The sequence below is a fragment of the Peromyscus maniculatus genome, chromosome 5, assembly GCF_049852395.1.
Source record: "Peromyscus maniculatus bairdii isolate BWxNUB_F1_BW_parent chromosome 5, HU_Pman_BW_mat_3.1, whole genome shotgun sequence".
Classification (NCBI taxonomy): Eukaryota; Metazoa; Chordata; class Mammalia; order Rodentia; family Cricetidae; genus Peromyscus; species Peromyscus maniculatus.
Window position 1 is genome coordinate 22,974,228 of NC_134856.1, and position 26,209 is coordinate 23,000,436.

Consider the following 26,209-nt stretch of genomic DNA (forward strand, 5'->3'; position numbering starts at 1 on the left):
ATAGAGAGGGTCATAATTTAAATGAGAAAAATAATGTCGAGCAGTGGTGCACGCCTTTAATCCCAGCACTCAGGAGGCAGAGGCAGGCGGATCTGTGTGAATTTGAGGCCAGCCTGGTCTACGGAGCAAGTTTCAGGATGGTCAGAGCTACACAGAAAAACCCTATCTTGAAAAAAAAATTAAATGAGAAAAATATTTAAATTTTATTTTCAAGAGCAGTGTGTGCACACAGTTTTATGAATGAGATAAGCCATTTGGGCATGAAGTGGCTACAAAAGCTTGAACAAAAATCTGTACATTATTTGGTTTTGACAAGCCCGTTATCTGTGTTCACGTATAGAATATGCTTGCATATTACCCAGTGATTGCATGAGTGACCCTTAAACATTTGTTCAGTTGACATGCCTGTCAACACAGCACCTCGTCAAGGAATCTCTACGTGAACTGACCCTAACCATAGTGTGACATAGGCAAAGTAAGTGTGGGTCCCATCCAACAGCATCAAACGATCACACAGGAACTCCGTTACCTTCAGTCTGTACGACAGAGCATACTTGAATTTTATTATAAAACTAACCTGTATCTTCTTCCATAGCCATTTAAATGGAAAGTCCAATAGTTGACATTTCCAATAGCAGGTGTGATGGCTACATGTGATTTTGATCTACAAAACCAAACCTATCTTCCAACTATTAAAACTGTAACTTCTAAGGATATTAATCTCTTGGATCTCATGTAATGTGCCACTTTTCTTTTATTCTAAATTCAAAGACCAGTTAACTTCAAAGTTACTTTCCCCCCACAAAAAGAAAGAAAGAAAGAAGTATCTGAAAAAGTAACATTGCTAGATATTTAGAAAGAGTTTGTGCAGGTGGATTCACTGTCCTTTTGGGCACGCTAACTGCAGAATGCCAGCTCTGTCTCGGGGATTTGAAACACTTGACACACATCAGTCCTTCCGTACCCTCCTCTTGCGTAATGACTTCACTGGTGCGTCCCCAGACCCTGTGCTCTCGTCGGCTTCTTTCATCTGGAAAACAATGAACGAGGAAACGTTCCTTTCACATAACCTTAACTAGTGGGCAGCAGTATGCTTTTTTCTCGTCCTTTCGAATGTGTGCTCTGGCCACCCAACGCTGTGTTACACAGGCTCCTGTACTTCATGAAGCTGCCTTGATGTCTTATTCATTTACAGCTGGCCTGATGACATTTTCAAAAGAACCCTGCTTATCAGATAAGCATGTGGCAAAGACCTCTACTGCCTGCTCCTGCAGCAAGTTTTATTTATGACTCAGAACATGGTCTCGATCTCATAGGAAATAGTTGTGTGATTCCTGCTGAGGGATTAAACTGCTCACACACTGTTTCTGTGAGTAATGAACCCTGAGCTCGTTTTACAGAGATCAGAACTTCTGGAATAAAAGCTTCCAGAAAAATTAGGAGAGGAAGAAAACATAATGTCTTCACAGTTTTCTCTCCTTTCTTTACCTTTCGGAATGTGTTTGTACCTAACAGCAAACTTTAAGAACAAAATGCATGCATGGAGATAGGACGCCGCTGAAGTCACTTCACAGTTCTCCCAGCAGCACACCAAGTTATTTCTCCAAATTATGCGATTCAAAAATAGTTTAGCTTACTGACAAATATACACGTGAAAAGACTAGAGGGTGGGTTGAGACAACAGTCTTTTCAGCGGGAGGACTGCCTTTTAAACGCTCGTGACCTCGTCTGTCTTTACCGAGAGAGTTACGGTCATTTTTTCCAGTGCGGTCTGCTTTTCCATTGTGTGCAGCTCAGGTGGAGTGCGCCTCCATCACATGTCAGGATGACAACATGTCACAGTGCTTTTCTGCCTTCTCTATCAGTTTGTTTTCAAATGTCAGGAGGCACTTAGTCAAGAAAACGGGGGAAGCATGGTGGAAGCTTGTTCCTGTCACGAGGCTTACCTCGTCCTCTGATCCAGATTTATTCAGTTTGTTCATTTCCTCCTGCCCTTCTATGGTTTCCTGTTCTTCTCTCTTCTCTTCCGGTTCACCAACTTTCTCTACTAGAATACAGATTTTATTAAAGGCAGAGACCCATGAGTTAGGATTTTGCTACTGAAAAGTTTTAAGAAAAATTAAGGGAGATTAATTTAAATTCCACAATTAAAAAGCAACTTCTACCCTTCAAAACTGAAAAGAAAAAAAAAACCAGCTAATTGTAAATACTTATTATTTTACACTTATAAAAAACCATCTTTTTGAAGCAAAGGGCATATTTCTAAAATTATTATTATACAATATACAAAGTCCAAATAATTCTCAGCTGTCTGGTAGGCATGACTCAGTGACATGTCTTCACTGAGGTGACCCCTGTGTCCCCAGCTTGCTGTCTGAATTATCTTGTACCCTGCGGGCCTTGCCATCTGCCTTTTCTCCACTGATTCTCCTATGGATTCTCTTTAGCCAAATCTCCAACTTTGTCACCGTCATTATGAAAAGACAGGGAGGAAGTGGGGAGCGCGGCAGGGGAGAAGGACAGAGAGGCAGAGGAGGAGGAGGACAGAGAGGCAGAGGAGGAGAAGGACAGAGAGGCAGAGGAGGAGAAGGCCTCCACACACAGAATAGAGAGCATGTCTTGAGAGAGTACAAAGTAAAAACTCACTTTACCAAAAATTAGGTTTGAGGAAATGAAAGGTGATACATGTCACCTCTGCCTTCTACACGTATTTCCACATGCATAGTGTGGGACAGTGGGGAAAGGCGAAACTGCCTTCTAAAATAAGGCCCCATTGATATTGAAGTATTCACAAATTAGTTATTTGTGAATACCCTCTAGACAGACACACCAACATAAAGCACTAGTAAGTTACAAAGGCGCTGAGAACCTACAACCTAAAGAATTCACACACACACACACACACACACACACACACACACACACACACACACTCAGATACACACAGACACACACATTCTTTTTTTAAAGAACTTAGTCCTGCAAGTTGTCCTCTGACTTCCATGTGTGGTCCATGACATACATGTGCGCACACATGCACACTGCCTTTGAGTCACCCGTGTGCCTGTTAGGAACCCCAGGTACGCACTAGCTCGATTTGGGGGAACCTTGTGGTACTGTGGGTGCCCCAGCTGGGGTGAGGGTATGTCTGGTCACACAGCAATTGTGTGTAAACAGCAGCTCATCTCTACTCTCAGAGTCAAGGAGTCTCCGAAGCCCAGGAGGCTGTGGCTGTGGACAGGCAGTGGAGACTGTCTGCTCAAGGGCTGTCCTCTCAGAGGACTGCCGATCCCCACTGCCAGGCACCTGCTCTTGGCGGTTCAAATGTGTCAGCGCCAGCAGGACAGTGTCTGTCACAAGTCACAGCACAGCCTCACCCTTTTCAACAATGACCATGTCACCGTCACTGGGCTGCTTTTCCTCTTCCAAATCTTCTGGCTTCTCTGGGGCCTTCTCCTCCTCTGCCCCTTGTTCCAGAGCTGCCTTGGTCTGTGGTTTACATATGTCAGTTGTCTTAGGACCCGTGTCTTCATATTTTTTCTGTGGTAGTTTAACAAAAACTGTTTTTACTAAAAGCAAAGCACTATTTTTATTTTATTTTCTTAGTGCACAGACACCAATTACTGAAATGGACAATGTGCGTCCTCTTCATCATGCCATTTATCTACCAATTTTTTGCACTAACTGTCAAGGTACATAATAAACTTTCATTAAATCTTACAGGAAACTGAATTCATTGCATCTATATTGGATTCATTACACTGCCTGATTTATACAACTCTGGAACACAAGCAAGTCTGAAAAACCAAGTTGAAAAAGTGTGTTTTCTTTACCTTTACTTTTCTTGGCCAAAAAAACGAAGTAACTAATGCTATGGGCAACCCAGCCATCACAAGGTACATGAGCCAGAGCCACGGGTGCTCCTCTGCTGCTGTGGTTAGCTGTTTGAGCATACCGGGCTGTGGGAGAGATCAGCACAGAACCTTTACAAACTTCCACTGGGAAATACAGATTTGATACCACCCCCCCACCCCACCCCACCCCCACACACCACTATACTACACATCCACACCAAAAATGAAAAAGAAGAAAAAGATCCCTTTGATAAGACATTCTGTTATTTAAAGAATTTACTAATAAAATCACCCGGGGATTATTGTTTTTTTCTTTTTCTTTTTATATGAACAATTCCACAAGTGGCCCTTGTGCATGAATATTATTTTTGTAACATAAAATCTGAGGTCACAATATATTTTACTTGTGACAATCAGGTGTCTAAAGAAACCAAATGGGGGTAGGTGAATGGTTTGGCAGATAAAGATGCCTAACACGCAGGTCCGTTCCTGGCACAGGCAGAAAATGCTGGATGCAGTGGCCTGCATCAATGACCAGAGCCCCCATGGTGTGGTGGGAGGTGGAGACAGTTTCTGGAGGCTCACAGGCCAGCTATCTGGAGTGTACAACACTGCAGCAGAGATGAATAATCATGGGGGCTTTAGAGTTCTCGGGATTTCTCTAGTGAAAACACTTGAAATGCATTTAGTTTAGTGCTAAACCTTAGGCTTGCACTGCCATCATCAAAACACAAAGGAGTATTTCCTATTGCTATAAGCCACAAGTAGGCTTTGAATCTCATTAGAGCTTCTGTAATTTAACAAATGAAACAAGGACATAGGACTCAGGTGCACGCTGAGTTTACCCCATAGTCTACACAGAAAAGCTGAGTCTGTCTGCAGAATGTGTGCAAGTCCGTCTCCTTGGCACTGGGTGGCCGCTGCCTCTGGGCGCACCCCGCGGTCACCACCGTACCTCGTTAGCATTCGCCACCATTATCTTCGGTTCCCAGCCGTCTTCGGCCCAGCGGTCTGCCACCTCCTTTTCTGAACAGATGATAAAATTATCAAAGTAGATGTTGGGAGTCATGGACCAAAGCTCTAAGCCCAGAGCACTGAAAGAAGTCAGAAGGAATGGGTGGTCATCCTCAAAATAATCGGGGTTAGGGATCTTCTGAGGACTCCAGATTCCCTGGAAGGAACAACATATGAAGACAATGTTAAAGTGACGCCATTAAACAAACAAAAAGGAACAGAAGAAACCTTTCCTAAGGGACGGGAGACGGCTCAGTTGGTAAAGTGCTTGCCCCTGTGTGAGGCAGGAGGGTTCGAGGTCAGTCTTCAGCCCCATTTAGGAAGTAGGTACTGTAGGAGAGGCCTGTAATCAAAGACCTGAGGAGACGGGCCAGGGCAACCCTGGGGTTTGCTGGCAGCCTGTCTATTTGAATCAGAAAGCTCCAGGTTCAATCACAGACACTTTTTCAAAAACAATAAGATGAAGGGCATCTCACACACACACACACACACACACACACACACACACACACACACACACACACGCGCGCTCGCGCACACACACACTTTGTGATAAATGCTGTGAATGAGACAGGGTTTCTCTATATAGCCTGGCTGCTTGGCTGTCCTGGAACTCACCATGTAGACCAAGCTCGAACTCTCAGAGATCCACCTTTCTCTGCTTCTCAAGTGCTGGGATTAAAGGCATGCACCACCACCTGGCTGCTACATTTTCTTTCTTTCTTTTTTTTAAATTGATACTTTATTTTTAAGGCCAGTAGTGTTTGGTTATACCCTAGGCCTCTGGACTATCTAGTCTCTGGTTCTTGGTTACCCAAGCAGTGCTGGGTATGGGTTCCTTCTCATGGAGCAGGCCTTAAGTCAAGTCAGACATTGACTGGCCACTCCCACAAGCTCTGTGCCACCATTGCCCCAGCATATTTTGCAGGAAGACAGGTTGTAGGTCAAAGGTTTTGTGGCTAGGTTGGTATCTTTGATTTTCTTTTAGTAGCCAGCAAAGTACATCTCCCCACCAGCACCAAAAAGATGACTTCTCCATGTTCAATGAGTTGTGTGGGTGTTGTCTTTAGCAATATGCCCCCCCCCTTGTCAGTCTTTGGAGAGCAACCATTTGTCTTAGCAACAGTTGGGGTTGTTTAAGGATTTCCATGGTCCCCTTGGCCAACAATTCAATTGAATGCAACTCAGTCCTGTCACTGGAGGCCTCACTGGTGACAAGAGATGTCTATTTAAGACTCCGTATCCCCATTACTAGGGGTCCTTAATAGGATCGCCTTCATTAATTCCAGGAAGTTTCCACTACACTAGGTTTCCACATCACCCCAAATGTCCCCCAATTCCAGCAGTCTCTCCCCGCACTCTCTCCCTATACACCACCTTCTCCCTCCTGACCACTCCACTCCTGTCCCCACCCACCCCCAGTCCATCTGTAAAATCCATTTCCCCATCCCAGGGAGATCCATGTGTCCCCTCTTCTTTACCTACCCTAAATTAGTTGACTTTCTTTGACTTCATAAGCTACAAATCAAACTTCTAAAAGCTAACAGAACATTGGTGAGGATCGCCTGATTACAGAACTGAGACAGTGGTCATTACCTGGTAGCTAGGATTATTGATCATTGGCGGTTTCCAGACTCCTTTGTATTTTGGGTTATCTATCATAGGAGGTTTCCACTCGCCACATCCAATCTGACAGGCTGGATTGGGCATATGTGGTGCCTCCCATTCTCCATCCATGTCATCACTCCTGAAGTTATTAGAGCAGAGGGAATCTATTAGCCTCCAGTAGTGACAATTAGTAGATAATCAGGATTCACTTGACACCTTTCCTGGAATTGAAGAATGCTTACCAATCATCAGGCTTCTTGGCACTAGGATTGGGGATAAACTTTGGTTCATCATCAAGCCAGCCATCAGGTTTAACAGCACTTGAGTCTTCTATTTGGGCAGGTTCATTTTCATCCCTGTAAATACATTATGACAATGTATTCACTGTTTTAGGAAGCTCTTAAATACACAGGTCAAAATGTCCAGAGGGTTCTGCAGCAGTATGTCCTGTCCTATCATTTGGTTTGTGTGCCTACTAATGACACCATACACCCCCAACACACACACACACACACACACACACACACACACACACACACACTTCATTTGCTTGTCATATGTGGTCTTGTGTTCCATGCACACTTTTTTTTTTAAATATAAATGATAGCATTGCATACATAGAACGCTGAATCTTGCTTTTATCATTCAAGCTCAGTCAGCAAAAATTACGTACTAGATGTCTGCTGATATGGTTTGGATTTTATGTGTTGAAGGTTTGGTTCTCAGTGCAGCCAAGTTCAGAGTGAGGTCTTGAGGAGGTGACTGGATCATAAGGGCGTTGGTTTCATGAATGAATCAATCTGTTTTCCGATTCCTAGCTTAATGGATTTCAAATTTAATGGATTTTGTTATAAAGTGATTCCTCTCTGCTTCCTGGCTGCTACAATGTGGGAAACTTTGTTTCTAACATGGCCCTTTGCAAGGTGTCCTGACAACACACCCAGGAGCAATGGAGCCAGGCACCTTGCATGAAATGCTGAAACTGAGCCCAAGTCTTTCTTCCTATGTGTTGACTCCTGGGTGTTTTCTGTCACAGTGAAGGAAATTTAACACAGAAACTGGCACCCAGGAATGCGGTCATTTCCATGACTAACCCGGCACCCAGGAATGAGGTCATTTCCATGACTAACCCGGCACCCAGGAATGCGGTCATTTCCATGACTAACCCTGACCGTGTGGTTCAGAGGCCTTTGGAAGTTGTTCATATGTGGGAAGGGCTTGGGAAAGTCTGGAGACTCGGTCTGGAAAGAGCTTGGAAAGCTGGAAGCAGAGCTCAGAGGGCAAGCCTGGCGGGAGTCAAGTCAGACAGGAGCTGCTCGAGAAATGCAGCCAGAAGAGCCTGCCCGACAGCCAGGAGTTAGGGATCTCCACCCAAACCAGGCGCACAGGGCAGCGCCAGTGCCTTTCCAAACCATTCTTATTTCGTTAGGACGCCTGTTTCTTTTACATTAGGAAACTGGCCCTTTGCTGGCTATGTACTATAAAAATATAATCTTTCCACTTTCTACTTTCTCAGGTTAAAAAAAAAATTCACATTTATTTATTTATTATTTCTCTCTCTGTCTCTCTGTCTCTGTCTCTCTCTGTCTCTCTCTGTCTCTCTGTCTCTCTGTCTCTGTCTCTCTCTCTCTGTCTCTGTGTGTGTGTGTGTGTGTTTCCTGCGACCACACAGGAGGTCAGAGGCTAACCTGCAGAATTGGTTCTCTCTTCTGCATGGGCTCCAGGGTGGAATTCTGGCCATCAGTCAGGTCCAGTGGCAGGCACCGTTACCCGATGAGCCATCTCACCAGTCCGCATTGGTTGTTAAATATATGGTTATTATTTATTTAGGCAGGGTCTCACGTCACCCATGCTAGCCTGGAACTTTCTATGTAGCCAAGGCTATGACACCCCGACGCCCCACTCATATTTTCCCAGTGCTGCGCCACAGGTTTCTAACTTGATGCCTGGCCTTTAACACATGTCTGCTGCTGTTCCTTTTTCCATTTACACACCATATGTTTTCAGGCGGCTGCATTTATTAACATTTTATGATTTTTCTAATTTATGTCAGACTTAAAAAGATTCCTCCTATGCCATTTTAAAAAAAAATTATAAACTCTCCATATTTAATTTTAGTATTTTAATTTAAAAAGAAACACAGACTTAGGAAGAAAACCCTGAGGAGCATGAGCATGGTGAACAGGAGAATGACAGAGACACCACCTCTGTGGAAAAGCGGACATCTTGACGTCATCAGCTCATTCATGGCTTCCCACATGCACCTCAAGCTGCAAAACAGACTAAACCCAATTCTGCTGATGCGCAAACTCAGCTGACCCGACCTCAGAGTCAGTCTCTGAACACACACAGCAACCGGATCCTGGCATTCGACAGCCTTTCTTTTAGCGCCTCCTAAGACAAGTCTCACACATTTCACCAAACATGAAGCTGTCATCTACAGCTTCTTGAGTTTGAGGGTAACGTCCTCTTTCTGGGCACAGAAATCTGAGTTGGAGTGGGTTCGCATGGAGGTGCACTGCTGTTTCTGGCAGTCCGAACACATCACATGATTCCATTAGCGCAGCCTGCTGCTCCTACCCTCTGTAAAGCAGTTTGCCTGAGAGGAAAGGCCCCGCTACCGTCAGTATCTCTCTGAATCAGCAGGATTGACGTGTTGGGTTTTCTTAAGAACAACATGCCGTGTTCTGGACAGGTGGTCACACCAATGTTTACAAACAAGTGACTGGAGGAAATGGGAATGACTTTTCAAAGACCCAGAAAAAAACACGAGACAACACAAGCAGTGGAACATACATGTAGGGAGCGATCAGGATGCTCGGTGAAGCAGCAGCCAATCTGCACGACACACAAATGGCGCGTCCACATTCTAAGACGAGCAAAGAACTGAACTGGAGAAATACAATCACGAGGACAAAGAAATCCACATCAGAACACAGCAAAACTGCACCGCTGAAAACTGGTAGTGTGGGAAAATACCTTAAAATTGAAAACAGTGGCCCACTAGGCAGGGATCATCCACCCGCCATTATGAACTGCTGGCCTCAAAACAAAAACAAAAACAAAAATGGATGCATTCTCAGAGACAGCACCCAGCGGTGCTTAGTTGTTAGTGAAAATACCCTTCAAAAACTATGCTGATACAAATACGTTTCAGACACAAAACAGCTGGGAGAACTCATTGAAAGCAGAGAAGAATGAACCAAGTGCATGTTGCCTGCAAGAAACCCACTTTAGGGCTAGCCAGATGTCTCAGTGGGTAAAGGTGCTTGCGGCCAAACAGTGGACCTGAGTTCAACCCCCAAGACCTGCATGATAGAAGGAGAGAACCAACTACCTCGGGTTGTCCTAACTTTCACACAGTCATTGTGGGGCAGGCACCACATACACACAAGCACACAAAATAAAGTAATAAGAAATTTCTAAAAACATTTGACAAACCTAAAACGGTATTTCAGCAAAGAAGTGATATAAATGGCAGTAAAAGCCACACACTGAGCAAGATTAGGGAAATGTGAGTTCAGACAGAATTCCACTGCAGACTTTTCAGAATGGCCAAAAGAAAAACAGAAATAGAACTCTGTAAATGTAAAGCGGCTGAAAACCTTGTGTGAGGCTGGTGGGGTGCAAAATAACAAGGCCTCAGGAAAGGCTCACAGCTTCTCACCAGTACACACACACACACACACACACACACACACACACACACACACACACACTTCCTGAATGGTCCAGCAAATCCATTCCTAGGCATTTATCCTTGATAAGAGAAATTTATGTCCGTCCGAAATTCTGTCTGTAAATGTCGACCACACATTTACTTGTAATTACACTAAACTGGAAAATCCTGCAATTTTCCATCAATTTGTGAACGGATGGACCGATGACGACATATTCCCCGCGCAGGGCAGCTGCTGCAGATGCAGGAGCCAGCACAGGGCAGGCTCAGGGGACAGGCAGAGATTCTAGAAGAGTCCATTTTACACAGTGCTTTGCCAAGCTACAGAGAAGGAAGTCTCATGTGGTGCAGGATGTGAGGTCCTCCTGGGAAGATGAAAATGCCGTAGACATCGGTATGTCCATCAGAACCCATAGAACCACGCACTGCAAATGAATTTGGCAATACAAAATTTATACTTCAATGAATCTGAAAAAATGCCCAACAAAAGACATAAAAAAGATAATAATAGTGCTGAGCAAGTGGGCTGTTATTCAGCATTAGACAACCAGTCACTATAATTCACTGTGCTAAGAAAACAGAGAGGACAGTCATTTCAACAAGTGTGTAAAATCATGTTATAGTCTCATAGGAGTCAAGGAACATTTTTTTTTAACTTGAGGAATCTGTATTTACACCTTTGTGAATTCTCCTTCCAACTGGGATAGCAGGCGGCAGCCTGCTATTTCTAGACCCAGTTATAAAATATGGCAGCAATTTCAAGGGTGCTGTCTTCCTGTCTTAGATCACTGCTTCTGAAGTGTGATCTAAACTTCCATGAACATACCTAAGGGGAGGGCTAGGTAAGGAAGGACAGACACCTCCTGGGAATGGGCCACTTGAGCTGGTTAGGAAGTGGCAGCATTTCAAAGCCAGAGGCAGACACCCTCAGCCAGGCCTCCTCCACATCTCTGCCTTAACCCACTGAGGTAGTAATCAGCATGCATTGTCTTTGCCTGGTATGTTTGGGGATATTTGTTACACAGTACAACCTAACACAGTGGTTAAATACAAAAAGAAATATAATCTATTTAGCAAACCTTAATTAAGAGTTATGTAGCCAGCAGGAAAAAAAAAAAAAAAAAACTATGGTTCTTAGGAATAAAAGAACACGGTCTTCATGCGAAAATCACAAACCATATCTCAAGGACAAAGACTAGCTTGGTAGAAAGAGATATGCTGGCATCCCTCACCATCCAACCTCAAGCTATGGGGACTCATCAACTGAATGCATTTCAGTTAAGGAAAACCTTCAGTCCCCCAAAATAGAAATAACACACATACAGGGCTGGTAAAGGGAAACAGTGCTTTGGCATGATGATGTGATGAGTCCCACAATGGCTTTGTAAACTGCTGACAGTATGGTAACCTAAAGCCAAGTCAAACAATCAAACAAACAAAACCCAACCAACCAACCAACCAACCAAAACCAAAAACGACCAATCAACCAACCAAAACCAACCAACCAAAACCAACCAACCAGCCAAAACCAAAACCAAAACTAACAAACCAAAACCAAAACCAAGCAATCAACCAACCAACCAACCAACCAAAACCAAAACCAAAACCAACCAACCAAAACCAAAACCAAAACCAACCAACCAACCAACCAAAACCAAAACCCAACCAACCAACCAAAACCCAAACCAAAAGCAACCAACCACCAACCAACCAACCAAAACCAAAAGCAACCAACCAACCAACCAACCAACCAAAATAAAAAACAACCAACCAGCCAACCAACCAAAACCGAAAGCAAGCAAGCAACCAACCAACCAAAACCCAAACCAACCAATCAACCAACCAAAACCAAAACCAACCAATCAACCAACCAAAACCAACCAACCAACCAACCAACCAACTAAAACCAAAACCAACCAACCAACTAACCAAAACCAAAACCAAACCCAAAACCAACCAACCAACCAAAACCAAAACCAAACCCAAAACCCAAACCAACCAACCAACCAACCAAAACCAAAAAACCAACCAACCAATCAACCTACCAACTAACCAACCAAACAACCAAACAAACAAAATCCCAGTTCTCTATAGTCACCTATAGAGAATACCACACACATATGAAGAAGAACAAGCCAGGAATTAAAATGAAAGGCTTGACATGTCAAACTCATGGATCTTCCCATAGAATTGATATAATAAAAAAATGAACACATGATGAAAAAAGGCAACAAAGTAAAAATATTAAAGTAAGTTTTAAGTTAAAAAGATAAGGAAATGCAACATCCATTTCTGAAAATTATTTCATACAAAATTATCAAAGCAAACAGTATTGCTGTTAAAAGAGTTTCATTGGCTATAAATGTCACCGACCCATTTGTTGTGATATTTTGTTTGTGTTCTGATAAATAAAGCTTGCCTGGAGATCATAGGACAGAGCTAGCCACTAGTTAATCGTAGAGGCCAGGCCATGATGGCGCACACTTAATCCCAGCACTAGGGAGGTGGAGACAGGAATATAAAGCAGGTGGAAACAAGATCTCCGCCCCATTTGGTCTGAGATTTCTTAGAGGTAAGAAGTCTCTAGTGGCTGCTGCTCTGCTTCTCTGATCTTTCAGCTTTTACCATCTGTATCTGACTCCAGGTTTTTGTTGTTAAGACTGATTAGGATCAGGCTTCACCCATCCTGGGCCAGTTCAGGCTGGACACCACGTGGTAGCTGAGCTCCCCCTTACCAGTCCTCCGGCTTGACTGCGCTGGGGTCGGGGATTTTGGCTCTGTCATCCCACTCATCTGGTTTCTTATCGTTGGGATCGTCAATTTCTCTGGGTGGGTTGATGGGTGGGACCACATCCTCTAGCAAGCTCCCTTGGTTCACAACTTTCTGATCAATGAAGATTTCAAATGTATCATCCGGATTCATCACTGGAGAACAATTTTAATACTTTATAGTTATTATTCAGACAGACATTGCAAAGATACTTCTAAATACGAAAATGGCCTGAACTTTATGGATATAATTTTCTCCTAACCAAGAAAAACCAGTGTGTTGAATCAAAACTTGCTGAAATCACTAGCTATTATTGTATTTTCACTAGCTACTTAGTATTTTCTAAAATAAAGACAAAATTTGTTTTAAACTCATTTTTAAATAATAAAAATTTCCATGATTTCCACAGGTAAAACTACTCAACATCTAGCTAATCCTGGTGGAGACTCATGGCCACAAAGTGTCCCTCTTTTACAGCTACAGAATATAACCCAATCTTCCTCATATTAAAACAAAACCCTCAAACTTAAAAAGGCTGCAAGTATATTACAAAGAACTCGAACTGTGAGAGTTCCTGGCCCAGTATATATCACCCCTAAAAATGCATTTGTCCTACAGACATTCTCCTATGTAAACCCTACTCAGCAAAACATTGTCAGGAAAGTTGCATACTACGTGACTTCCACTCAGGTATCTCTTCTGAACTCCCCTTACCTCTGCTGGGGGCTTTCTTTTCTCCCCTGTTTTATTATTTGACACAACTGTCTCCCCTAAAGATAAACTTCTTAAAGGTAGAGACGTTTGTTTTCTCCCAAAAGGACAAGCCGTCAGCAACTCTGTGGTCAGAGAGTACTTTTGAATGAATGAATGAATGAATTAAAGGTGTACCAAGGGTATAGAGGTGAGTCTTCCTGTCTGTGAAGAACTCTTTCAGATCAACATCTGGAGGTTTGGCATGCTTTTCTTCAAAAGCTCCAGTTTTGGGATGTTTGTGTCTGAAGATAAGATGAAGTTTATAATCTTCTCCACATTTATCTGGTCCAAACATGATGGTATAGGATGTTTTATCATAAAAGTTTTCCTTCAAAGAGAGATGATGGTCCAGATTAGCCCAGAGTCATAGTGCAGTCAGTGATTCTATTCTGTCCAGTGGGTGGAGTTTATAAACTATATTAAAAGCCAACTTGTTGAAGAATTAATACAAATGACAATAAAGGATACAGCAAAGTGAAAACTTCTGCTTCAAAGTAATGTGTTCCTTTAGACAAGCACACACTACTTCCCTCCTGAAGGTGCAGGGAGGAGCTGGTGCCTTAGCATCAGAACAAAGCTTCAACACTTTATGCAAATATGCATTAACAGTTCATAGGAAATTAAGCACATTTATGACCTCAGACTAAAGTGATGGATTATTCATTGCCATTATTCAGGAAGATCCCAGCAAATAGCCTTAGTAAAATGTGCTCAGACACAGAGAGGAACTCGATCTCATTCCTTGTGGGGCCTGCTCTTCTGGCACATTATTCTGTACTCAGATACTGTAGCTCCAATGTTGCCACTGCCACGTGACCAAGTGCGTGTGGCTGAGTGAGTTTCTGAGCCCTCCGAATCCCCATGTTACCACATCTCAAATGTGGAGATGACAGTTCCTACCTTAGAAGGGCTCTCTGAGGATTTGCTGAGTCCAATAAAGCAGTAAAGGGATTCAAGCCACCCTTCCACTGAGACCATGACCTACAAGACCTAGAACAAGAGCTTCACTAACTCCATCCTACAAATGCCTCTCTTTTGCCTGACCTTAAAGCCAGCCGTTCAGAAAGCAATCTGTGATGCGCTCCTTGCAGCTTGCCCACGGCAAAGCCGTCTCAACAAGACCCAGGGTCTCCTTACTTCGGTTCTAGCCAGACCCCTGGCAGAGCTCCCACTGCGGCCTTTTCTTTTGCAGACAGCTGTAGACACGCCCCCAGCCTATCAGAACTGGACAGCCACTATAGTTTTTTCTGTGTTTTGCCAACACTTGAAACAGCCCAGTTTTTAATGTGGGCTTTGGGACGCTTCTGCTTTGTGCTTCTCTGAAGAAGCCTGTGAAGAGCTCCAATTTGACATCTCATCGGTATCTCTAAGCACCCGTCTTTTCTATTCGCAGATGGGGCACAGTTGTCTATGTAACTAATGAGCACAGAACTGACGTCTTCACCAAGTAATGCAGCTGTGTGATGAATCTTGAAGGCAAACTGTAAAGACCATGTAGACTCATGTTGGAAAAAGACATAGTTACTTTTTTCAATTGAAAACGAACTTTTCAGTTGTTGTCAACCACTCCTTAAAATACTTATTGACTTTAATAAGGTGTTCTTAGATAGTAAAATGTCATACCAGAATCAAATCATCAGTGTCTGCTAGCAGTTTAATGTATGCACCTCCACAGTCAATACCATCTTGGAAATTGACTTCATATCTAAATGGAGGAAAAAGAACCACACTGCTGATAAGTAAAAGTTACTTGTTGTTCTGTAAAGTATAATGAATCACTCTCAATTCCTTTAAGCAAAATTATTTTATGTTACTACCAAGCTCATTCATAGAAAGAATACCCGCAACTTACAGGAGGTGAGCAGAAATGCTCACCTAATGCTTCAAGTCATGATGTTAAAATATGAAAGTATTTTAAAATAATTACAACCAACTAGAGAAAAACCAACCACCCCAGTGATATAATTTTCCCAGCCAAAATATTAAGGTAAGGGTAAAATTTTTTATTTTTATTTTATTTTTTTTTGAGACAGGGTTTCTCTGTGTTGTTTTGGTGCCTGTCCTGGATCTCTGTAGACCAGGATGGCCTCGAACTCACAGAGATCTGTCTGGCTCTGCCTCCCGAGTGCTGGGATTAAAGGCATGCACCACCACCGCCCAGTAGGATAAAGAGATTTTTAACTAACAGGAACAGCAACTGGAAACCTCACATTCTGATGAGGCAAGTTCTCCCTATAGTCTCCTTCTTGATGGAGCTGGGTATCAAACCCAGGGCCTCACACAAGCTGGGTAAGCACTCTACTACTGAGCCAATCCCTGGCCTCTCTATTCTGGATGTTCTGAGCTACAACAGCTTTCTCAGAAATTGATGATAACATTGGAGATTCAGAACCCACCACTAATTTTTATTTCAATTCAACTACATCTAAACCATGCTCAATAGTTTGAATTTATCGAAATAAATTTCTCCAAAGAAGTTTCAGATTTTCATTAAAAAAACTTGGGGTATTTCACACAAAAATAGCCAACTTCCACTGTCTAGTGTAACAGCTAAATACCTAAATCTCTCACAGATCTACAACATACTAGAAGTCTCAGCTAATTTTTTTTTCTGTTTTAGGTTGTTTTTAAAGAAATAGTATTGCTAAAATGATAAGGCAAAAGCTTAAGTGTCTGATAAATTAATGAATCATATGTGAAAAAAATCTATAAAGTAGTTCCCAAAGTGAAAAACAGTAAAAATAATGGGGAAAAGGTTTTGTTATATGAAGTGAAACAAAAAGATGAAAAAATTAAGAAACTATGTGCAGTGCTGATTATTTAATGAATGACTATAGTTTTAAATGCTTCCTAGCAACTTCAGGGACAAGACAAAAATAAAAATAAAAAAGCATATACAACCTGCCAGCTTAAACCCATTGATGTACTCATTTGAATCAAAAAGAGAGGAAGAGAGAAAAAAGAAAAAAAGACTGAGTGATTCTGTCTAACTTGCAAGCCCGTGGGCAGGCCCTGCCTTGGCTCTTTCCTCAGCTGTCCATAAGAGGGCTCTGGGCACAGACTCTCTGCTTCTTGAGTCTTCCGCCTGCCCCACTGGCATCCTGTGTGAGCACAGATCCTTTAATAAGCTCTGATTCCATCTGCTCACCTATGATGCAGGGTGTGGCCCTCACCCGCCTAAAGAACTTGAGGGAAACAAAGGCTTAAAAATGTCACATTCTGTTATGGAACTTAGCAAAAACAATTTAAAAAACAGTTTATAAAGAAACAAAAATTGATTTGTTTCCCCTAAAGCCTAAGTTTTACTTAAAACACAACTTGACAGTCTCTTCATGGGGCTCATATCTTTGAAGAACAAAACAGAAGAAATCACGCCTGGTGTGATTTCAAGGTTGTCGTTTCCAGGAAAACAACAATAGAAAAGACATTGCTGTATTCCAGGTGACTCAAGGGTGAGGGTCCTCCAGCACAAACTGGCTCTACAGACAGGGACACGGCCTTGCTGTCCCGTCACACCGAGGCTCAGTCACTCTGTTCGTTTCTCATCCTGCAAACTTTCTGTTTCTGGACATCAGCTCTGCAGGCCTACCTGCAAAGGCTCTAATCTCAGATACTTGGGAAGCTGAGACAGGAGGACCCCAAAGTTCAGTCCAGCCGGTGCAACGTGGTGAGATTTTGTCACAAAATAAAAAGTACAAACAGGGCTGGGGATCATTTGCCCAGCGCACGCTAAGGCCTCCTTCAATCCCCAGCACCATTAGAAATAAGCCCACAAACAAAGTGAACATTAATTTGCTAGTGTAAATCATATGCAGTGGACTGGAGGGTCAGCAAAACGTCGCTTGTCACATATGGAAACTGCTGCTAAGCGTCAAGCCAGCAGGAAACTGAGACTGGTAACTCAGATTTCTCAGGAGTATCATCTACCAAAACATTATATGAAACAGTTAAAGGAGAAAACTAACTTACCTGGTCAAGCATACTTGGGGGAAATAATATTAAAGCTACAGATTTTTTTATATGTAGAACTTTTCAATATCTTTCATGGGCTAATGTGCTTTCTTCTTACACTAGACCATCTCTAATTTTCAAAAGCTGTATGATCACATAGCACATACATGCTGGATGTTTCTTTGAGACCCATGCATGAACTTTACCTTCTGGGTATCCCCAGTCTGAAATCTGAAATGCTTTCAAATCCAAAACACTTTGAGAGACACTTGGTTACCCAAACTATTTCAAACTTCAGAGCAGTAGATAGTTCTAGGTGCTTTGAGAACTGAGAGAAATTTAAAACAAACAAACAAAAAAACAACAGAAAAAATTGCTAATTTATTGGAGCTTTTGAGGGAGAGTGTGGAGCATACTAGAGACACAATAGAAATGCAAAATGGAGACCTGGGACAGTCTCAGGAAGGGTTGAAGCACACGGCGTCTAGCATCCCATCTCTCTCGAGCCAAGGCTAACTTTTGAGTCCAAAGGGGCTTCACAAAGTGGAGAATGGGCCTTCCAACAATGCCAGCTAATGCTGTGGGCACTGGCCTATTTGCTACAGAAGAAGCCCAAATGCAGCCTTCACAACCCCAGCTCAGCTTAGAGAACTGACAAGAAACCCACACCACTGGATTACCCTAAAAAATGCCAGCTCACAGCGCCAGGCCCAGCCCAGATGCTCCATCCTAGAACTTGCCCACCTGTGGTCCCACAAAGCAGGTGAGCAATTCTACCCACCCACCCTCATCCTGGAAAACAGAAAGAAGCTTGGCTTAAACGGATTGGCCCCCCAAGGCTCCAAACAAGAAGCTGAGTCAAACCAATAATCCTCAGATCTTAGAAGGATCTAGGCATCCAAAACCTCCTGGAGCACCCACCTCAGTCTACCAAGGTCCTTCAGAGGCGATGGACAAGTCTAGACACAGCTGAGCATCCTGCAGCGTAGGCAAGAATGTCCCACTACGTCCTCCTAGTCCCTAGACTAGGGACTCTGTATGACTGCCAGCTACCCAAGCACGACCCATGCTAAGCCCCCAGAAATCAATGTGTTCCCTACTGCTGAGAGTGCTACACCATGCCACCCCAGACCCACTGCAGCATCTCCACGCCCACAAAAAACACATGTGGCAGGTACCTGTAGCTGCAGGCCCTGCCAAACACGCTCCACCTGCGTCCAAGCTGACAGCGTGACCTCACAAGCCCTGCCCACCTAAGTCATCGAGACCCCTGCAACCACCGGTTTTATGGTTAAAGATCTACATGACACCACGTTACTGTGTCCACGTGGAACTAACGGCAGTGTGGCCCACCCAGCCAGCATCCTGGGATTCACTGCCGGGAAGGTGTAAGTTACTATCAAAGTCACAATATAAAGATGATAGAGGCAGCTGATCTGAGTTCTAGAATGTTCAAAGGACTCCAGGAAAATCCAACCAAAGGGAACTGGGTCCGAAACACATGATACTTGAATTCTGAAACATGTGAAGAGGAAGTTCATAAAACCATGAGAGAAAAGTACTGTCTAGGCTGGGAAGCAGAAACTGTAGGAAACACTACAGGTTCAGAAAACAAACTGAACTCACAGTTTGGGACTGTGAACTCACAGAGGTTACAAAAATAAAAACTAAAGGCTGGCAATCAAGAACACCTTAGCTGGCAAAGCTGGCCTTTTAAACCAGGAAAGGTATTACTTCCTAAGGCAAGCCAAACCTCTGTCAGCTCAGCACCACAAACCAGCCTTACGAGAAATCCGTAACAGGGTCCTACTTTGGAGACAAAAGGACAGTAGCTGCCAACACAGAAGCACATTAAAGCATAAAACTCATAACAGACCACACACACACACACAAACACACACACACACACACACACACACACACACACACACACACACACACACACACACCTTAAACCATCAGAGATGAACAGTAAGAGAGAAACCAAACAATAAAAAACTTACAAAACAACAACGTATTGACAAAATTAGAGAATCTCCTGTAACAATAGCCTTGAATACTAACATTTCAAACTCTTCAATAAAAGTGAGACTTGCTGAGTAAATTTAAGAAAAATGAACTAAACAAACAACAACAACAAAATCTGAACAATACAAGAAGAGGAGCCAACTGTTTTCTGCATACTAAAAGATTCACAGAGGTGGAATGTGAAGTGACAGAAAAAGATCTGCCATTCAAATTGAAGAATACAACTCTCCTCAAATAGGTAGAACAGACTTGGTCAAAAATGGTAAGGGGAAGCCAGGTGGTGGTGGCACACCTTTAATCCCAGCACTCGGGAGGCAGAGGCAGGCGGATCTCTGTGAGTTCGAGGCCAGCCCGGTCTACAGAGTGATATCCAGGACAGGTACCAACGCTACAGAGAAACCTTGTCTTGAAAAACAACCAAAAAAAAAATGGTAAAGGGAGACAAGTCACTCTAATGATAAAGGGGTCAGTTAAAGAGGACAAAATCCCAACCAGTACAGGTGTGAACTTGAGACTGGAGCGTGTGTGTCAAGTAAATGCAAATAGACTTAGGAGAAGAACCAGCAATTGCAGGGAACTCCAACACCCCCAATTTAACAGGGAACAGACCATTTGAGCAAAGCATCACTGGATTTAAATTATTCCAGGTCAACCAACAACTGCAAAAGCACTGACTACCCAGTAGGACCCAGAGCTTTCTCCAGGAAAAAACACATGCTAGTATAAAACAAGGTGTACAAATTAGAAATAATTTGTTAATATTCAAACTATATGAAACACTCAAGAGCAAAATGAAAAAAATCTCAAAAATCCTATTAAAAATATATGCACGCCTTTAAGCCCAGCACTGGGGAGGCAGAGGCTGATGGATCTCTGAGTTCGAGGCCAGCCTGGTGTAGAGTGAGTTCTAGGACAGGCAGGATGACACAGAGAAACCCTGTCTCAAAAACCAAGAGATGCAATAGGCTTATAAGGCATTTCTCAAAAGAAGAAACACATGAGCAAAAGTATATTAAAGGACATGTACTATCGTGAATCAGGAAAATACAAACCAAACCTTACCCAGCTGGAATGGCTTTAATGAAGAAAAACACAAAACAAAACAAACACACAAAAACCAAAAAACCACCCCAGAACAAATAAACATGCAAAACTGCTTAGGATGTCAAAGAGGGTAATTCTTATACATTGATGGTGGGACTATGAATTAATACAGCCACTATGAAAAATGGCACGAGATTTCTCAAATGAAAACCAGAACTACATTCTGAGCCATTTATCAGCTCTCCCAGAACTGGGAACATAGTCACAGGAAGTGTAATCAGTCCGTGAGATGCCTGCACTTGCAACATTTACTCAGCATTAGTATCGATCGCCATGATGCAGGATTAACTGAGGTGACCACTGATGTTGGGTAAGGGAAAGGTGGTCCATATGCCCAATGGAATACTGCTCAGCCACTTAAAAAGATTAAACTTTTATTCACAGAGACATGGCTGGGACCATGGAGCATCACATTAAGTAAAATAATTCCAACAAAAAACTTGACATTTACTACACGGTCTCACTCTTTTGGGAGGTAAAACATTGGTTTTATAGGAGTGAAAGGAGTCATTAGAGGTTTTGAATTGAAAGAGAGAAGAAGGAAAAAAGGAAGCTAAAGATCAGGGACCAAAACACACTCAGGGAGGATGAAGAAGTTCTGGTGCCCTCTGCAGCAGCAGGTGACTACAATAATTTATGTTCTAGAAAGAGCCAGAAGGGAGGGTCTCAACACAAAGATGTGATGAGCGTTTAAAGAGACAGAAATGTCAATTTCCATTACATACTGACCATAACATATCTATTTAAATATCAAACACCACACAGATAGCATGTGTAAAATTAAGATTTGAACAAATATTGAGCAAAAACAGTAGTACAGAGCTGCTATTATATGAAGAAGTGATCACAAAGGTTGGAAACATGTTTTAAATTTCAAAGCATTTCAGATCTCAGGCTAGGTGCGCTTGACATGTGTTGACATGTGCACACACTGGAAAAGAACCAAAAGTCAGCAGATTCATGTGCCAATCACAGCACTTAACATACAATATTTTCATTTCAGCCCATCTGACTGCTGTTCAGTTCTTGATCCTCTTTATTTTTTTTTTCAAAACAATCATTTCACAGTTGTTTGGGAAATTTTTAGATGTGTTTTTCTGTTTGCTTCCTATCTGGCAAGGGATCATTTTCCTGTCAGTGATTGGCACAGAAAACACTCCATTCATTTTATCCCTGACAACTTGAATTTTGTATTGGTTTCCTGTACAACCCTTTTCAAATGAATAGTACATTCATAGAGTGATGCTCTATACATCTAACTTCTAAGAGAATGAGAGTGGGACTACCTTACAGTCTCAAGGAAGGGCTGGAGAGATGGCTCAGTAGTTAAAGCACCTGACACCCAAGCATTAGGACAGAGTTCAGATCCCTGGAATGCATGTAAAACGCTGGGTGAACATGGAGGCCAGCCTGTAATTCCAGCCTCAGAAGGTGGAGGCAGGGGATTCACAGCGCAAGCTGGCTAGGGAGACATGCTGCAGATTGAGAGACTCTGTCTCAGTGAACGGGGTAGGATTGCATCAAGGATGATCCCAGCATCAGTCTCAGGCTTCCATGGTGCGCGCGCGCACACACACACACACACACACACACACACACACACACACACTCGATGCACCCCCTCCCCTGCCCCGCCACCTCCACACACACTACAGAGAAGAAAATAAGGAAAAAAAATTATCAGCAAAATAAAAATCAGACCAAATCCTAATTAGTTATAAATAATACCAATGTGGATACTGGTCCCACTTAGTGTTTGTAATGTTATTTTAATTAGTTCAGGTACTTGTCCTCACTTAGTAGTGAATAGCCACTGACATGGATTTATCTAGACTGCAGCAAATCCCAAGAAGGAGCTGTTCACTGCGTCAGCGGGGAACTGGGGGTCTGGAGACCAGGGTCTACCGCTATTTCTGCAGGACATACACACTTGGGATGGTTTCAGACACCATGCCAATTGCCACATTCCTGTCTTATATGGTCCGAATAGGGAAGGGTTTTCAGAGCTTCCTTGCGGCTTCACAGCCTACCGGTGAGAGAAGGCTGGGCCTTTAGCCTGACCTTGGGCCAGTGCACATGCAGACCACATGGCTGATGTCGGTGCAGGGGGAAGAGAAAGTCTTTTCAGCATGGAGCTTTCGAAAGAGTTCCATGCTCGAAAAACACTGACCTGCGGACAATTTCCTATTAGAATTAATCTGCTGCCTTGAGTGGCTCGGCATGAACAGGACGGTAAGCTGGCCAGGCTTATGGTTCTGTTCTGTGTCCTGAAGTGACTGTTATCAGCAAGGAACTAGAAAAACTAAGATAAAAGTGGTGGCTTCAGTGTACCATTCTTTACAGTGACAGAATTGTGCATACAAGACATGTGATGTGTAGTTTATCACTAAACTGTTTGCCCCCTCAAAGCCCAGGGTGTGGTTATATATATGGACATTTGTATATGAACCTTGAAAGGGAAATGTGGGAATTTTTCTTGTTATACACAGCACCAAGACCTAACATACATTCAGATGCCAAACTACACCAAACTAACACAAATTGAAAAGTCCTAAAACTTACTGAACTACCAAAGGTTTATCGGAGAAAACAAAGGGTTTGGCGAGGACGGCAGATATTGCATGGTGCTTGGCTTTAGACTTCAGAACCAGTCCTCGGTCGCCAGGTACCTGGTCTTCCTTCAGCTCTTCTATTTCCCATCTTCCTAAAAGAGAAAGCAAAGCAGTGAGCTGAAACAGAAGACACACAGAAAGTCACATCTCAGCAGCTGTTAGCAGTGATCTTTCCCGTGAAAACTGATTATGGAAAAATAAAACCAAATAGCACATCAGGAAATCATATCTGCAGCCAGTATCTCCCCTCCTCCCCCTCCCCCTCCTTCCTCCCCCTCTCATTCTTCCTTTTCATCTTCCCCTCCCCCATCTCCACATCCTTTCTCTTCCTTTCTTTCCTCTCTCTTCCTCTTCTTGTCATTTGTCAGGAACTGGTTTCATTTCTGTAGTCCAAACTCGGAAGACTAACAAATAACATGGCAGGTACACTTCTAAAATGAATGCTTAGAACTTCTTGACCTACTCTCAATGAAATAAATGATAAATATGCTTTATCTCATAAGGTCTATGAATGCCGACTTTAAAAAATGAGCTATAAGAGCAAGTGCCCTTCCTGTCTGTGAGTTCCTTCTCCCAGGTACATCTTCTTGATCAAGAGAAAAGTTTGCCTTGTCTGGACACTTAGAATAAAATGAAATTTAAAAAAATGACATATTTAAAAAAGTATACAAGACAAAGTGCATCCTTAACGGGAAGTGAGCAGTCTGCACAGCAGGTGCTGTAGGTACTGAAGTTGCATTTGAAAACTATCTCAGCACACAAACTCTTTCTTCTCTGATTAAACCGCATGGCCGTGAGCCAGGCGGGCTAACTGTAGCCCCAAAGTTCTGTGTTGGCACTCTTTTGCTCCGTTAAAATAGAAAAAAATCAAAATCAACTTATGTTAATTTCAAAATTATATGTTTGAAAATTATATGTGTTTGTTCCAACTAAACTCAATTCAGCAAAAGATGGTTATTTTGTTATAATGTTTGAACTCACAATTATTTTTATGGGCACATTTAAATTACTAATGCTCTAGACTGCTTTTTTTTTTCTCTCTAAAGAACAATACCACTACCACTAGTCTTAAGATCAAATCAACTTGAGTTTTGGTGTCACTTTGTATACACTATTGGGATTTTAAAAGGAATCTCAAGGATTTTCAAGAGCAGCACCTTGTTGTATGTGCCTGTAATCACTGTAATCACATCACCACTCAAATAGCTCAGGCAGGAGGATTGCATGTGTGAGGGCAACCTGGGTCACATAGCAAGACCCATCTTAAAAACAAAATAAATTCGGGTTTCCCTCAAGCACACTCTGTCTTACATTTTTCTAGAGAGAACATTTTACTTGGTTTTTCTTTAAAAAAAAAAAAAAAAAACAGTTGCTTAAATCAAGCATTCTGTTTTTTAGTGATACTGGGTTTATTTGGATCAATTTTAGCAATGTATCCCCTGGACCCATTGTTTCTTTGAGGGGAAGAACTCCGTCAATGGCTTTAGCTTGGTCCGCACATGTGCTCACGGGGATTGCACACACATGGTGGCAGGAGTGATTTGCTGGGATGGCGAACATTTCGTGTAGAGGAAGGCAGGCAGGCAGGCATGTCTTTATCTTACACAATTCAGAAGCTGTGGGAGGGAACTGAGAGCTGAAGTCTAGCACTTGCTCTGATGGGGCTGCCTGCCGAGTCTGAGTTCTAGGCCATGTGCTGAAGGGTGTAAGGACCGCCCAGACAGGGGACTTCCCCTCCTGGTCCCCTGCAGCAGAGAATATAGAATGCTTGAGGAGGCTGCTTTAGAGCAGGAGGGGGACATTCTTTTGTCATTCTCCAAGGTGGTCTTTCATATGACCCTGAAAGATACTTCCACAGCCAACCTGAAGACAGCGCCATCAGGGATCCTGTGGATGTTGGGCATGGCCTGAAGCTGTGGGCTGTAGTGGTGGCCATGATCTTAGAGTGCTCATTAAGACACCTCTGCTCTTGATCTATGAGTGCCCAGGCTTGAGGGAAACATCCAGAACATCACAGTGCAAGCTAACCCCCTGGGGTCAAAATCCAACTACGGTTTAAGAATCAGAAAACTGGTTCAATCCGGCAATCCCTGAAACACTGAGGAACAGGATGAAAAATTGAACATTTAATTGTGAGGTCTGGTTGGCACTTCTGGCCAACATAATTTAACAAAAATACAATCTCAAAGGCTAGTGAACATGGGTTATTGTTATCTAATATTTAAGTAAGTATTTTACCATCATATATGGAAATTTTTGAATCCATATCATCCTTCGTTGCTTTTGATAAGACCCACCTGTAAATAAAGGTGAAGACAGATATTTGCCATTAAAATAAGATATGCAACTTACAGATAAAACAAATGTAAAAATACAAGAGGTTACCTAACATAATCATTTTTCATTCAAAATAAATTAGTGCCAAGAAGTTAATAAGTTAATCTAGCCTTTGAACAATTCCAGGAGGCTTGGCATCTGCTCTTCAGTATCGGTGCGGGAGTAAGCTCGCACACCAGGTCTCAGTTTCTCAGTGGGGACTGGGGTGGACTACAATATCTCCTAGCAGAGGCTCTGGAGCATACTAGTCAGTAGTTACGTTACAGCGAGGCATGCTGTCACTGTGGCTGCAACAGTAATGCAGAGTAGTCTTGTGAATCTCCACTGTCAACATCTGCCCTAGAGAACTAGGAAATGCTCTGTGTATTCTTTGCATTCCTAATTTGTGTGTCTCTCTGTATAAACACATAGCTTTAAATTATTCCACAAAGTCACATGAGAGCTGATTTTCACAGACCAATAGCTTCAGAAAACCCATCAAATGGAAGAAAATGCTGTC

The 26,209-nt window shown here is 42.7% G+C and overlaps 1 protein-coding gene across 5 annotated transcripts in view; it reads right to left on the bottom strand.

Annotated features, from left to right (window-relative positions):
- Nucleotides 1-736: 736 nt before the first annotated feature.
- The window catches only part of LOC102917836 (calmegin), an 83,090-nt gene continuing 57,617 nt past the window's right edge, over nucleotides 737-26,209 (bottom strand). For 4 of the 5 annotated variants that reach the window (XM_076571912.1, XM_076571914.1, XM_076571913.1 and 1 more), the window contains 12 exons: nucleotides 25,612-25,670; nucleotides 23,324-23,465; nucleotides 15,302-15,383; nucleotides 13,814-14,006; nucleotides 12,891-13,080; nucleotides 6,719-6,832; nucleotides 6,465-6,615; nucleotides 4,810-5,025; nucleotides 3,834-3,959; nucleotides 3,378-3,540; nucleotides 1,947-2,044; nucleotides 737-1,030 (listed from right to left, as the gene is read on the bottom strand). In XM_076571912.1, the coding sequence (XP_076428027.1) occupies nucleotides 950-1,030; nucleotides 1,947-2,044; nucleotides 3,378-3,540; nucleotides 3,834-3,959; nucleotides 4,810-5,025; nucleotides 6,465-6,615; nucleotides 6,719-6,832; nucleotides 12,891-13,080; nucleotides 13,814-14,006; nucleotides 15,302-15,383; nucleotides 23,324-23,465; nucleotides 25,612-25,670 (1,615 nt within the window). In that variant the 3' untranslated portion in view covers nucleotides 737-949. Of the gene's footprint in view, nucleotides 1,031-1,946; nucleotides 2,048-3,377; nucleotides 3,541-3,833; nucleotides 3,960-4,809; nucleotides 5,026-6,464; nucleotides 6,616-6,718; nucleotides 6,833-12,890; nucleotides 13,081-13,813; nucleotides 14,007-15,301; nucleotides 15,384-23,323; nucleotides 23,466-25,611; nucleotides 25,671-26,209 lie in introns of all 5 variants that reach the window. The other variant, XM_076571911.1, reaches the window with a different exon arrangement.